The 15,515-nt window shown below is 42.3% G+C and overlaps 1 protein-coding gene across 5 annotated transcripts in view; it reads right to left on the bottom strand.

Moving 5' to 3' along the window:
• The window catches only part of uxs1 (UDP-glucuronate decarboxylase 1), a 47,712-nt gene extending 33,656 nt beyond the window's left edge, over nt 1–14,056 (bottom strand). The window contains exons 1-6 of one of the 5 annotated variants that reach the window (XM_078402569.1): nt 13,851–14,050; nt 6,921–6,948; nt 5,883–5,933; nt 3,586–3,634; nt 1,010–1,053; nt 305–383 (exon numbers count right to left, since the gene is read on the bottom strand). In XM_078402569.1, coding sequence (XP_078258695.1) covers nt 305–383; nt 1,010–1,053; nt 3,586–3,634; nt 5,883–5,933; nt 6,921–6,948; nt 13,851–13,944 — 345 coding nt within the window. In that variant the 5' untranslated portion in view covers nt 13,945–14,050. Of the gene's footprint in view, nt 1–304; nt 384–1,009; nt 1,054–3,548; nt 3,635–5,882; nt 5,934–6,920; nt 6,949–13,850 lie in introns of all 5 variants that reach the window. The other 4 variants (XM_078402570.1, XM_078402573.1, XM_078402571.1 and 1 more) reach the window with 4 other exon arrangements.
• Between the last annotated feature and the right edge of the window lie 1,459 nt (nt 14,057–15,515).

Below are 15,515 nucleotides of genomic sequence, written 5' to 3'. Positions count from 1 at the left end.
CAGAATGCGTCTGAGAGGGACACAGACAGCAGATAGCAAAGAGGGTTTTGTAACCTCTTGATCAACCATTTAATGATGCAGACTACACAATTATAAGAGCATACACCAATCAAATCATCTTATCAGTTAAATTTAGCATGGATGCAAACTGGGTTCCCTGTAATAATAAATTGTTTCCTGGAAATATTTTCATTACTATCTGCTCTCAATTAAAGTGGAAAAATAAACGGACATTTTAAGATATATTAACTTATATTTAATAAACTGCCTTAATAGCAAAATAGGAAATAAAAAATTGACTTACTAGAATTCTTTTACGATCCTTTTCTGAAAGGAATTTTACGGGCGGATACTTCTGTAACATACTGTTGGAAACATGAAAACTATTACTGATATTTTAAGCTGTCCCAATTAATATAAGAATGTAATTGATAATGATAGAATTGTACTTGGTTCCTGAATATATTTGTCATACAACATTGAAGTTCACCTGCTAAAATTTACCAAAAAACAGTATCTGTAATTAGTGGATCTGCAAGGATTCCCATCTGTAGAAAAGCAAGATCAGCCATTTAATTTCTAAATCTCTACTTCTAAAGCACCAGTCAATGAATTGCAAATATATAAGGAGTTCTGAGAATTAAGAATTAAAATTTGAAAGAATGTCAAGGCTGTTTGTTAACAATAAGATAGGTAAAAGTGCCATGGAAAGCACTGATAATGATTTATTACAAGGGCATAAATTCAGAAATAGCATGAGAAGAACAATATTTTGAAATAATATCAGCCCTATCATATCTCCTATTGTCAATCAGCATTATTTCTAACATTAATTAACATTGCTACATTCCAGGCAAAAGCATGAAATGGAGCAACTTAAGATTTCAAATCAAATTTCTAGAAATAGGCTCCTCAGACCAAATAGTTTAGGACAGCATTTATATTTCACTGTACTTAATTTCAGTCTAGTTCATATAATCGAATCTAAGCAAATGGAATCACTGTTTACCTTGTTTCAATTTCTCTAATTTTTTCCTTCAAGGGCATCAAGGCCTGAAAGATGAAAATGCGTCAACATAAGTCGCATAGTAAGCTCACCATTCCCCTTGTGAAAACATGATAATTTCACAAAGGTAGTTTTCTGCAACACTCTTCACTTTGGGCTAAATCATACCATCAGTATAAAATACATGCCACATTTCAAAGATGTAGTCGGAAATCTTTCATATTATACAAAACCTATTTACAAAGGCAAGTATAATTTTAGTACATGGGGCATGCAGTGAGAGTCTTCCTTCTTGTTTAGCAGTAGAATTGAATAAATGTTAAGGATCATATAGCACCATAAAGTTATAGAATAACACAGTATGGAAACAGGCCCTTCAGTTCAACTTGTCCATGCCATCCAAGATGCCCATCTCGCCTAGTCCCATTTGCCTGCTTTTAGCCGAAATACCTTCAAATTTTTTCTGTCCATGTCCAAATGTCTATTAAATGTTGTTATTGTGCCTTGTGCAACCATGTTCTCTGGCAGCTCATTCCATACATATTGTCCTCTGGGTGAAGCTGTTGCCATTCAGATATCCTTTAAATCTTTCCCCTCTCACTTTAAACCTATTTGCTCTAGTTTGTGATTCCTCTTATCTGGGAGTAGAACTGTGAATATTCACCTTAACTATGCCCTCGTGATTTTATGCACCACTATCACATGTTTCTTCAACCTCCGAAGCTCCAAGAAATAAAGACCTAGCCTACCCAACCACTCCCCCTCTCAAGTCCTGGCAATATTCTTGTGAAACTTTTCTGCACTCTTACAATCTTAATATCTTCCCTATAGCAGGATAGCCGAAACAGTACACAATGAACTAAGTGTGTCCTCATCAACATCTTGTGCAACTGCAAGATACCATCCCAACACCCATCAGCAATGCCCTGTACAATAAAGTCTAGTGTGACAAATGCCTTTGTCACCATCCTGTCTACTTGTGATGCTACTTCCAGAGTTGCATGTATTTATATTCCTAGGGCCTTGAGTTCTACAACACTTCCCAGGGACCTACTGTCCACTATGACATTCCAAACTGCAACACCTTGTACTTAACTGAATTGAACGCCGTTTGCCATTCCTCTGCCCTCTTACCTAACCGATTATCATTCTGCTGCAATTTTTGATGGTCTTCTTTTACTGTCTATGATACCACCTATTTTAGTCCTATTTGCAAACTCAGTAACCATGCCTTGTATATTCTCATCCAAACTATTTAAATAAATGAAAAACAATGATCCCAGCATTGGAGCCTGTGGCACATTATTAGTCCACAGGCCTAAGGGCGGAACAGTGGCGCAGTGGTGGAGGTGCTGCCTTACAGCGAGAGACCTGGGTTTGATCCAGACTATGGGCGCTGTCTGTACTGAGTTAGTACGTTCTCCCCGTGACCGCATGGGTTTTCCCCAGGTGTTCTGGTTTCTTCCTACACTTCTAAGACATACAGGTTTGTAGGATAATTGGCTTCAGTAAAGGTTGTAAATTGTCCCTAGTACATAGGATAGTGCTAGTGTTCGGGAATCGCTGGTCAGCGCAGACACGGTAGACCGAAAGACGCTGCATCTCTGAACTGAACTAGTCTAAAAACAATCTTACATCAACACTCTTTGTTTTTGACCACCAAGCTAATTACATATCCAATTAGCTAGCTCTTCCTGGATCCTGTGCATTCTCAGCTTGCAGACTAACCTACCATGCGGCACCTTGTCAAAGGCCTAGCAAAAGTACGTACAATGTCCACCTCTGTGCTAACATTATATGCCCATGTTTTATACTGATTTTCACCAGCAAACAATCTGGCATTTTGGCCATTCCTTGTACCCATGAGTCATTTCCATGATAATCTTGAACTAAGGAAGGAAACATTTATTCCGAGCACCCCTTTTGATATCCAAGAGCTCTGAGGAATCAGATCAAAAAGTGTTTATATGAAACATTCTGACTTTCAATTAACCACTTTCTCTAAAATTATAGAAAGACATTGCAGTAATCTTCACCAACATATCATCCAGATAACTGCAGGCTTCAAATGTAACACGTGGGAAAGATTGAAGTGAAGAACCAAAGTTAGAAAGAGGAAATGGGTCAGGTACAGCAGGCAAAAGGTCACTTTGAAGGCTCTTAGGTTGAACAAAAACGAGAATAACAAACGTGAAAGGCTCTTGATGCAGATTCTAGCACACCATTGCTGCCATAGCAAATTGAGAAACTGAATTCTACCACATATGTTAGTTTCATTAAAAAAAAGTTAGTAACCAATTGTGTTAGGGGGCTAATGTTTGGAAGGGATCCTGTCAGCACTACCGCTTCTCATCTGCAAATTACTCTAGTTTCCAGAAAGCCTTAATGTGCAGTAAATGGCACATTACACCATCTGAACAATTAGACGAGTATTTTTTAACTAAGAACTTTGGAAAGCACAAACCAGTGCACAAAGCTGATGATTAGTCTTTTTCGATCAGTATGGCAAGGTTTGAGCAATATTTTCTACTCTGGTACTTACAAAATAACAGAACATGATTAATAGTCAGTTGACTGACCTCCTCTATTTTTCTCTCAATTTTTTGTTCACTTTCTTCTTGCAGAGATCTGTCATGAGAAAAAACAATTTAAATGCAATTAAGGAAATATATAAAAACTGAAAATACACAACACGTCAGGCAGCATTTGTGGAAGGAAAAACTGTGAATTAAACACAAAATGCTGGAGGAACTCAGCATCTTGGAGAAATGGACAGATAAGAATTCGGGTCAAATTCTGCACAAGGATCCAAATCCAAAATGTCACGTCCAGTCCCTCCCCAGATGCTAGACACAAAAAGCTGGAGTAACTCAGTGGGACAGCCAGCATCGCTGGAGAGAAGGAATGGGTGACATTTCGGGTCAAGACCCTTCTTCAGACTGATAAGGGAAGAAGAGATATAGACAGTGATATGGAGATATAAAGAACAATGAATGAAAGATATGCAAAAAAGTAACAATGATAAAGGAAACAGACCATTGTAAGCTGTTTGTAGGGAGAAAATGAGAAGCTGGTGCAACTTGGGTGGGGTAGGGATAGAGAGAGGGGGAATGCTGGGGCTACCTGAAGTGGGAGAAATCAATATTTATACCACTGGGCTGCAAGCTGCCCAAGCGAAATATGAGATGCCGTTCCACCAATTTGTGTTTAGCCTCACTCTAACAATGGTGGAGATCAAGGACAGAAAGGTCTGTGTAGGAATGGGAAGGAGAATTAAAGTGTCCAGCAAACGGGAGATCAGGTTGGTTCACATGGGCTGAACGAAGGTGTTCCACGAAACGATCATCCAGTCTGCGTTTGGTCTCGCCGATGTATAAGAGTCAACATCTTGAACAATGGATACAGTAGATGAGGTTGGAGGAGGTGCAAGTGAACCTCTGCCTAACTTGAAAGGACTGTCGGGGTCCCTGGGCAGAGTTGAGGGAGGAGGTCTAGCGACAGCTGTTGCATCTTCTGCAGTTGCGGGGGATGGTACCTGGGGAGGGGGTGGTTTAGATGGGAGTTAACCAGGGAGTTGCTGACGGAATGGTCTCTGCGGAAGGCGGAAAGGGGTGGAGATGGGAAAATGTGGCTAATAGTGAGATTCTGTTGGAGGTGATGGAAATTTGGGAGGATTATATGTTGTATGCGACAGTTGATGGGTTGGAAGGCAAGGACTAGGGGGACTCTGTCTCTGTTGTGACTAGGGGGAGAGGGAGCAAGGGGGGAGCTGCAGGGTACCGAGGAGACACGAGTGAGGCATCTGCTGTTCCTTCTTACACATTGCGTCCTCCCCAGATGCTGCTTGACTTGCCAAGTTCCTCCAGCATTTTGTCTTTGGCTCAAGATTTCACCATCGACAGATTCTTGTGTCACTGGATTAATAATTCAGGTTGACACACCCATATCCGAACCAGTCAGATAAGACGAACCAGAAAGACTGGTTATCAGAAGTTTATGAACTCAACATTGAGTTGAATTGAGGGCTGTAATTTGCTCAATATGAAGGCAAGATGTTGTTCCGCATGCTTCTGTAGCTTTTCATTGGAACAATGTAAGAAACCAAACACAAAGATCATAGGTGGAGTGGAATGGCAACTGGAAACTCGGGGTCATTATAGCAGGCGGAACAGAAATAACCTATAAATATCCTACACTGAATCTGTGTTTGGTACGAAACGCAGTACATTTATTAGGAAATTGTTTAGATATGGATCATCCCTTGTAATTTTCATGAACTTCAACAAGATGTCATCTCTAAACACATTCTCTCCTCTCCTTTCACTCCCCTTTCAGAATTTTAAAGGAAACATTTTCTCTGTGGCCATCTGATTTGCTCTTCCACCTTCATCCATTCTTCACATTGCAATTTCCTCCTAGGTAAATGGAACATTGTCCTTTTACCTCTTCCCTTCCCACAGTTCAGGGAAGAGAACAATTCTTCCAGGTGAAGCAGTGATTCACTTGCACTATCTCCAATTTAGTGCTCTGCTTTTGGTACTCGTGATCTCCTTTACATTGGGAAAATTAAGCACAATTAGGGATCCTGCTTTATGGAAAGACATACAGTTCACAAGGATGGCCCGGAGCTTCCAGTGTTCCGCACACACCTTTCTCATAAGATGTCCATCACCTTGTCCCTTTCCCCTCCTTCTGCCCTTCTCATTCCTTTCAACCCTGGGTGCCACATTCTCCTTTCATTTCCTTTCCCCACTTTCATACCTCGCTCCAACTTTACAGTTCACACCTCCTCTTATTTCCTTATCACCCTTTTGTCACGATGTCACCTCTATCCTTTGTTACCATCTCCATTGATTTTCTTGTCACTCCTCCTCACCTTGTCTGTCCATTTCCCTCCACAGATGCTTCCTGACCCGATGAGTTCCTCCTGTTTTTTAAAACATCTAAATAGGTATTAAGTATATCAGCCAACATCACTACACAGAGAAGATTCTGGTCATTGAAAATCCTAAACAGGTGCCCACCATTTGTCTCTCAGGAAAGATATCAATACTTCATCTCTTGATAACTTTCCAACTAGTTTTACCTTAGTTTTGATTGTAATCTGTCTTTATATCTGCAGGGATGTTGGATGTGGCATATACAATGTGGCATTTAAGCGACTTTTAGACAGGTACATGAATAAGCAAGGATGGAAAGATATGGATCATGTGCAGGCAAAAGGAATTAATTTAGCTTCAAGTTTGGCACAGACATTGTCAAATGTCTCCTCACATTTGAGGAATGTGAGGAATTTCACAATTGTTCCTGTTTTGCACTGTTCTAATTGCTCTCATTAATCTACCAACTTGTTTTACTTTGCTTTCCCAATTCCAACAAAGTGACTTGGATCTCAAACATTTATTGTTCCTCCTTCCTCAGCTGCTGAAATTTTCAGGTTTTGTTCCACACCCTCCTATTTTTTTTAGAATATGAAGAGTTCCAATACATTAGATAGCAACACAAGTTAATCCTGGAATGTTGTAACTTGGCTAATACATTGGGCAAAATTAGACAATACTATTTATAGATGAAACAAAACATTCAGAATTTTACAAGTCTAATTCAAAATCTTAAATCATTTTTACCATTTGGTGATGTGATAAAAAATACAAACTGCATTAATTTACAATAGCCTTCCCTTGATCCAAATGCATAACTTACAAGTTGTCCAAAGAACATTTGAGAAACTTAGCATAATGCACACCAAAAGTTAAATTAGCTTATTTGCCAAATATAATAACCAATAATTTTTAATTCATATTTTAAATCTCTCATGTTTTCATGCACCTGGAATAGGCTATATTCAAAACTACTAAGGCAAACAATAGTATTCAGCAGAACTGCAGGAAAATAGTTCCAAACTATACATTACCTCATTGTGACAAAGTTTCCCCACACAGCTGCAATAGAAAAACAGAGGTTACTTTTAGTATAAAAGAATATCAATGAATGGTAAAATTTGTACTTCAGTGTACATTTTTCAAAAAATCCCACTAGCCATAATGCTCCAATAATAAAGTTTCTAAAATTACACCATAGATATTTTCAATCTATGTTCTCAATGAAAGCTTAAGGAATTTGCTGTGTTCATAGGGCGAGATTTCTATCAGGCATCTCAGAAGGTATAATGAAAAATCCAACAGATCCAGTAACAATCCCTCAAATACTTTCGAGTTCAGGAATTTTAATTTTAATCCATACTTTCTTCTTCTAATAACCTAGCTCCAGGTACAAAAAAATTATTTTATTGTTGGGGGTGGGGGTTGGGGGTGGGGAGTGGTGGGAGAGAGGGGGTGGGGGAGGAGGGGCAGAGTGGGGGTCGGGGAGGAGGGGGTGGGTGGAACATTGGGGGTGGGCGGGGAAGGGGGACAGTGGGGGGCAGGAGAGAGTGGGGGTGGGGAGTAGGAGGGGAAAGTGGGGGTGGGGAGAGGGAGGGGAAAGTGGGGGTGGGGAGAGGGAGAGGAAAGTGGGGGTGGGGAGAGGGAGGGGAAAGTGGGGGTGGGGAGAGGGAGGGGAAAGTGGGGGTGGGGAGAGGGAGGGGAAAGTGGGGGTGGGGAGAGGGAGGGGAAAGTGGGGGTGGGGAGAGGGAGGGGAAAGTGGGGGTGGGGAGAGGGAGGGGAAAGTGGGGGTGGGGAGAGGGAGGGGAAAGTGGGGGTGGGGAGAGGGAGGGGAAAGTGGGGGTGGGGAGAGGGAGGGGAAAGTGGGGGTGGGGGAGGGAGGGGAAAGTGGGGGTGGGGGGAGGGAGGGGAAAGTGGGGTGGGGGAGGGAGGGGAAAGTGGGGGTGGGGGAGGGAGGGAGGTGCGGGTCAGGTAGAGGGAGAGGGGCGAATAGGGCTCACTCAATGACGACACCCTCTCCCCTTCCCTGTCCCCCCTCTACGAGGAATGGGCCCAACGGGTCCACTTGGTCGTGTTTCATAAATGTAGCTGACTCACAAAGATGGAACACAAGAATAAACGTTTGTATGATCAACATGCAATGCTTCAAAAAACTGCGTCAAAAAGGCAATTTCTATGTGCTGAATTATTTCATTTGTTATTATGTATATTAAATGCTCAGAAATTATAATTTCCGATTACATCAGTGCACAGAAACTGATGGTTCCGAAGTGGCAAGTTAATGGTAAGTGGACAGAGAATTGGTTGGCAGACAGGAAGCAAAGTGTAGGAATAAACGGGTCCTTTTCAGAATGGCAGGCAATGGAGAGTGGAGTGGTGCAAGGCTCGGCGCTGGGGCCACAACTATTTACAATATATATTAATGATTTGGATGATGGAATTAGAAGTAACACTAGCAAGTTTGCAGATGACACAAAGCTGGGTGGCAATGTGAACTGCGAAGAGGATGTTAGGAGGTTGCAGGGTGACGTGGACAGGTTGAGTGAGTGGGCAGATGCATGGCAGATGCAGTATAATGTAGATAAATGTGAGGTTATCCACTTTGGTGGCAAAAATAAGGAGGCAGATTATTATCTCAATGGTGTCAGATTAGGTAAAGGGGAAGTGCAACGAGACCTTGGTGTCCTTGTACACCAGTCACTGAAAGTAAGCATGCAGGTCGGGCATGCAGTGAAGAAAGCTAATGGCATGTTGGCCTTCATAACGAGAGGATTTGAGCACAGGAGCAAAGAAGTCCTTCTGCAGTTGTATAGATAGTATAAGAAAATAACTGCAGATGCTGGTACAAATCGATTTATTCACAAAATGCTAGAGTAACTCAAGAAGGGTCTCGACCCAAAACGTCACCCATTCCTTCTCTCCCGAGATGCTGCCTGACCTGCTGAGTTACTCCAGCATTTTGTGAATAAATGCAGTTGTATAGAGCCCTGGTGAGGCCACATCTGGAGTATTGTGTGCAGTTTTGGTCTCCTAATTTGAGGAAGGATGTCCTTGCTATTGAGCGTAGGTTCACGAGGTTAATCCCTGGGATGGAGGGACTGTCATATGACGAAAGATTGGAAAGACTAGGCTTGTATTCACTGGAGTTTAGAAGGATGAGAGGGGATCTTATAGAGACATAAACTATAAAAGGACTACACAAGCTAGATGCAGGTAAAATGTTCCCAATGTTGGGGGAGTCCAGAACCAGGGGACACAGTAGTCTAAGAATAAAGGGGAGGCCATTTAAAACTGAGGTGAGAAGAAACTTTTTCACCCAGAGAGTTGTGAATTTGTGGAATTCTCTGCCACAGAAGGCAGTGAAAGCCAATTCACTGGATGAATTTAAAAGAGAGTTAGATAGAGCTCTAGGGGCTAGTGGAATCAAGGGATATGGGGAGAAGGCAGGCACAAGTTACTGATTGTAGATGATCAGCCATGATCACAATGAATGGCGGTGCTGGCTCGAAGGGCCAAATGGCCCCCTCCGGCACCTATTTTCTAAGTTTCTATGGCAACCTTGAAAATAAAGTGAACATGAACTAGGTACACACTTTCCCCCATGCTTTCTAAAGTCTAGCCTCTCCCATTTTTGCTCACAAGAGACATCCAGTCAAAAGAACACCCCTTAACCGCTTCCCTCTACTTATTGAATTGAATAAATGTTATTAGCCAATTATGTATACATACAATGGCCTTGCCTTGGTGCTTTGGTCGCAAGTAATAACACGATATACAATAATCAACTAAGAATAAAACATTATAATTTAAACATGTGAAGAATGAAATAAAATACCAGGGTAAAAGGAGGCTACAGACTTTTGGTTGTTGAGTAGAGCTACTGCTCTTGGAAAAAAGCTGTCTTTATGTCTGGCTGTGTGGCTTTGACAGTCCGGAGTCGCCTTCCCGAGAGAAGTGCTTCAAAACGTTTGTGGCCAGGGTGAGAGGGGTCAGAGATGATCTTGCCCGCTCACTTCCTGGCCATTACAGTGTACAGTTCGTCGATGGGGGGGGAAAGGTTGCAGCCAACAACCTTCTCGACTGATCGAGCGATGCGCTGCAGCCTCCGGATGTCATGCTTGGTGGCTGAGCCAAACCAGACCATGATGGCGAAGGTAAGGACAGGCTATGATGGCATTATAAAACTGGACCATCATTGCCTGTGGCAGATTGTGTTTCCTCAGCTGCTGCAGGAAGTACATCCTCTGTTGGGCCTCTTTGACTGTGGAGTCGATGGTGACCTCCCATTTAAGGTCCCTGGAGATAATGGTCAAAAAGCCAATTTTGGATCCAGTTTGCCAATATTTTGCATCCTAAATCATGCCCTTTATTCCCCAACAGCAGGAAATAATTATTTACATAATCCAAACAGGAGTTTTGAAAAACATTTTTTTCTTCTTTGCTCCAGCCAAAATGGTCACAGGATCTCTCGTTCCTCCCCATGGTTCCTATCCCTGAGATGATTGCTGCAAATCAATACTTTAGCTTCTTATACTTTTACTGTATTTTTCAACAGTAAAGTCCTTCAAACTGTCCACAAACCAAATGTAACCTGGTGAATAGCTGTAATGCATGTTCCTTTTATTCATTAAATCTCTCAGGCACATCTGCTTCACTTAGACCTCCTTAAAAATTACCTCTTTGACCACACTTTTGATTATTTTTCCTCGCATCTTGAATGCCTTTATCAACCTTGTTTGATAATACACTTGCTGTGAAGTTGTTTAGGATGTTTTCAAAGTGGATCATGGGCTCGTCACTTGCTTTCATCCTGACCAGCTTCATGGTGCAATGCATCAGAAAGGTTGGGGGTATCTTCAAGAATACCCATGATCCTGGTCATTCCCTTCCATCTTCTAGGAGAAGATACAGGAGCCTTAACGTTCAGACATCCAGACGGAAGAACAGCTTCTTCCTGACTGCTATCAGACTCCTGAACCCATCACATGAATCACACAACCCATTCCTGAGGTGTTGCCACGTTAACTTACTTTTAACTCTAGTTCAATTGACATTTCCATTATCGCACTACTCAGATTTTGCGCTGCAATGAAGTCACAAGAGTGTTTATTTGTTATACGAAGCTGACATGAATCAGAAAAATAAAATCCTTACTTGCTGCAGCTTTGCAGGCATATTAGATGCACCCAGCAATAAATAAAATGAATTATCAGTTATTTCAAGTAAAAACTATACCATGACAGTGCAAAAAATAAAAAAGGTGTGGCAACCATATTACTACAGTCTGTAGTGGTTTGGCAGGGTTGACGTAGTTAAAAGAGGAATGTTAAAGAAGAATGTCTGAAGAAGAGTCTCGACCCGAAACGTCACCCATTCCTTCTCTCCCGAGATGCTGCCTGAGCTGCTGAGTTACTCCAGCATTTTGTGAATAAATGTTAAAGAACCTGATGGTCGATGGAAAGAAGCTTTTAGTGAACATAACAACCCTCATGCTTCTGTACTTTTTTACCAATGGTTGAAGCGAGATGACCAGTGTGATTGGGTTTTGGACAATATTAACTGTCTTCTTGAAACAATGCTTTATCTTTGATGGTGGGGAGGTCAATACCTGCAATGGACCAAGTACTCTCCTCGCACAATTCTGCTGTTATGTTCTCGGCTTTGTGATTGTTAGTTTGTTCAGTTTAGCGATACAGCGTGGAAACACACACTAGCGCCCACAGGGTCCACGCCGACCAACAATCACCCATATACACTACTTCTATCCTACACACTAGGAACAATTTACAGACGCCAATACAAACACGTATGTCTTTGAAATGTGGGAGGCAACCGCAGCACCTGGAGAAAACTCATGAGGTTACAGAGAGAACGTTCAAACTCCGTACGGACAGCACCTGTACTCAGGATCAAACCTGGGTCTCTGGTGCTTCAAGGCAACAACTCTACCACTGTGCCACCCACATCAGGTTGAACTTATATTTACTGCACATATACTGCTTACTTTGTGAACTTCCTGTGAACAAAGAATTTCATCGCATCCTGGTGTATGACATAATAAACTAATCAAAATCTAAAATGAACCAAGAATAGAAATTGACATTTCTCTGCACTTGCACATACACTGTTAGTAATAGGTTGCTCTGAAGCAAATACCTCTCACATTCTGAAGATGGGTCTCAACCCAAAATGTCACCTATTACTTTTCTCCAGAGATGCTTCCTGACTAGCTGAGTAACTCCAGCATTTTGTGTCTATCTTTGGTATAAACTAGCACCTGTAGTTCCTTCCTACACCTCTCACATTCCAAAGGTTTATGGGACTGCAGCTCCAAAATTTGCCTTAATGTCATATCCATTTATTATTAGTTTGAGAATATAATGGATTAAGCAAGCATACCTCCAGTTGACTGTGATTCATTGACATCTCAGAAAAATATTTCTCAATCAACAGCCAATTTCAGAAGAACCCATATTTTTCTAGTTCGCAAAGGCATTGTGCCTTTATATCATCTTGGCTTGTTCATTACATCAGAAGGCTTGGAAAAGAAGTGTTCTTAAACTGGCAAAAGGTATCGCAGTGCATTTGTGTTGGAATATTTCCACATTCTATGTTTCTGTCTTCACCAAATAGTTTAAAATAACTTAATATACGTAATTGGTGTAAAACAGGATAATGCCAAATGCTTTTTAGTTCCAACGGTAGCCTTGAGCATTTCACCTTGAATTTAAGAATTCTGACAGTATTTTTGCTATGTAAATTGATATCTTCCACATGTCAATGGGGTTAGTTTCAATCAGCTGGTTGTAAATATTGGGGGACTGCAAAGATCAATGCTAAGGTTTCAGTCATTTATAAACTTAGAATAATGATTTAATGAGCTGCTAAAGGAAATGGATACAATTACAACTTTAAAAAGATATTTGGGCAGATATATGGATAGAGGCCAGGTTTTACCCACATGCAATTTGGAACCTACTAACATGGTCAACTCTGAACTACCTCCTCAGTTCAGGGGTAATTAGGTTTGAACAATTAACATTGGCACTGAATTAATGTGAAAAAGCGTACCATTATCCACATTTTGTACAATCTTTCAGAAAATGTCAAAACTAGTTTGGTAATAATATCTCACTTTCCAAACAAAAGCCTTTACAGTACGCTAATTTCACATAAATAAACATCAGCACCAATACTAAAATAGCTATCAGCAGCACAAACTAATAACATTTCTGTAGGGAAATTACATTTTCTTTGCCAAGTAAATATTTATTAGTTATGAAGAAGAACAATCACATTTCTCATGGTAATTGGGAATTCCTACCTTTGTGTGCCCACACACACAATTTAACACAAAATAAGGTTTATAAAAGTCATGAAACAAACTTTTATCACGGTGCAACAGCAGAAAAGATGGACAGATTGAAAGTTATTTCACCTCGACCTCCTGCCATTTATTCTTAGCCTCTTCTACCCTGTAAACCCACAGCATCAATTCCATAACCCACCACACAACCCCAAACTCCAGCCTCAAACCATTCCCAGCAACCCACCCAAAACCCCCCTCACGAAGTAAGAACGCTCAGGCTCCCTGACACTACCCTGCTCTTTAAACTTACAACTATCCATTCACATTATTTATACTTCGTAACGGCCCTTTATGGGCAACTATTTGCATTCAATTGCAAGCAAAGAATTTCACTCTGACTTGTCACATGTGACAATACAGTATTCAATTCAATTCAATTAATTTCCACGGCTGTCCTCCGGCGCTCCGTGTCCCCAAGCATCCTCCACCCTCTAGTCCCTGCGCTCCTCCACACTCTGCCTGAGGCTCTGAGCTGCAGCCCTCTCCTCACCACCACTATCTCTCCCCCTCAGCCCCTCTCCCATCCTCCGACCGACTGCCCGACCCATGCTTCCTTCCACACTCGAACTATTCAGGCGCCGGAGCGGCAACTCACAGACGACGTAGGCGAGCAGTGCGAGCAAGATCATAAGCTTCATGGTCCTTCTGTTGATGGCACTGAGGAAAACTGCCAGAGACCTCCTCATCATCCACCTCGACCGCCGCCGCTTCACTCACAGCCCAGGCCGGCCCACTGCGCATGCCCACTCCGCATCTTCACTCACAGCCCAGGCCGGCCCACTGCGCATGCCCATTCCGCCGCTTCACTCACAGCCCAGGCCGGCCCACTGCGCATGCCCACTCCGCCGCTTCACTCACAGCCCGGGCCGCCCCACTACGCATGCCCACTCCGCCGCTTCACTCAACCGGGCCGGCCCACTGCGCATGCCCACTCCGCCGCCGTTGCCACGCCGACGTCTTCGAACGCGGCCGCCGTTGCCACGCCGACGTCTTCGAACGCGGCCGCCGAGCGGCATTGTGGGATAGCACTGGTCCTCCCAGCTTGACAGCTCGTTTCCCAAGGGTCAAGTCTAGAGTGTCTTGCTGTCATCTATCCTGAAACGGGACAATTAAGGTTACTTGCAGCAGCATAACAGATATCTAAACAGGTTTGTAGGTTAATTGGCTTGGTAAATGTGAAAAAAAAATTCCCCAATGGGTGTAGGATAGTGTTAAAAAATTGTCCTTAGTGGGTACAGGATACTTCCAGTATAGTCCCTGGTGGACTCTTTGGAAGTAATGACCACAAGATACAAGATAAACATAGTACTCTGTAAAACACAAACATGTTCAGCAAAAATATGTATATAGGTTTGGGAGCATAATTTTTCATTTGCACTATTATTGTTTGCTTATTTGTTTAGAAATAATTATTTCTGTTTGTTTTTATATTACATATATAATATATAGATAAGCATGGCCTGTTTCCTTTATCATCGTTACTTTTTTGCATATCTTTCATTCATTGTTCTTTATCTCTCTACATCATCGTCTATATCTGTCATTTCTCTTTCCTGTGACTTTCAGTCCGAAAAGGGGTCTCGACCCGAAACATCACCCATTCCTTCTCTCCAGAGATGCTGCCTGTCCCACTGAGTTACTCCAGAATTTTGTATCTACCTTCGGTTTGATAATGCACCCATATCTACATTGTTCAGAGCCTGTTTGGAGGTTGTAGTGTTTAATGGGCTGATGGTTGTAGGGAAGAAGCTGCTCCTTTACTTATTGATACAGTGTGGAAACTGGCCCTTCGGCCCACTGAGTCCGTTCCAACCAGCGATCACCTCATACACTAACCTATACACACTAGGACAATTTTTACAACTTACAAATTAACCTACAAACCTGCACATCTTTGGAGTGTGGAAGGAAACCGGTGCACCTGGAGAAAACCCGTGCAGTAACAGGGAGAACATACAAATGCCATACAGACAGCACCCATGGCCAGGATTGAAGCCGAGTCTCTGGTGCTGTAAGGTAGCAACTCTGCCATTGCGTCACTGTGCCATCTTGAACCTGGATGTTACAGTTTTCAGGCTGCTATACCTTCTTCCCAATGGCATGTGAAATGAGAGCGTGGCCAGGGTGGTGCAGGTCTCTGATGATGCCGGCTGCCTTTTTGAGGCAGTGACTCTTGTAGATCCCTTCGATGATGGGGAGGGCAGTAGCCATGATGGACTGGACAGTGTTCACCACTTTTTGAAATCTTCATTCCTGGGAG

The sequence above is a fragment of the Rhinoraja longicauda genome, chromosome 7, assembly GCF_053455715.1.
Source record: "Rhinoraja longicauda isolate Sanriku21f chromosome 7, sRhiLon1.1, whole genome shotgun sequence".
In the NCBI taxonomy this organism is placed as follows: domain Eukaryota; kingdom Metazoa; phylum Chordata; class Chondrichthyes; order Rajiformes; family Arhynchobatidae; genus Rhinoraja; species Rhinoraja longicauda.
The sequence above is the reverse complement of the archived record's forward strand: the minus strand, read 5'-3'. Positions and strand labels throughout refer to the sequence as shown.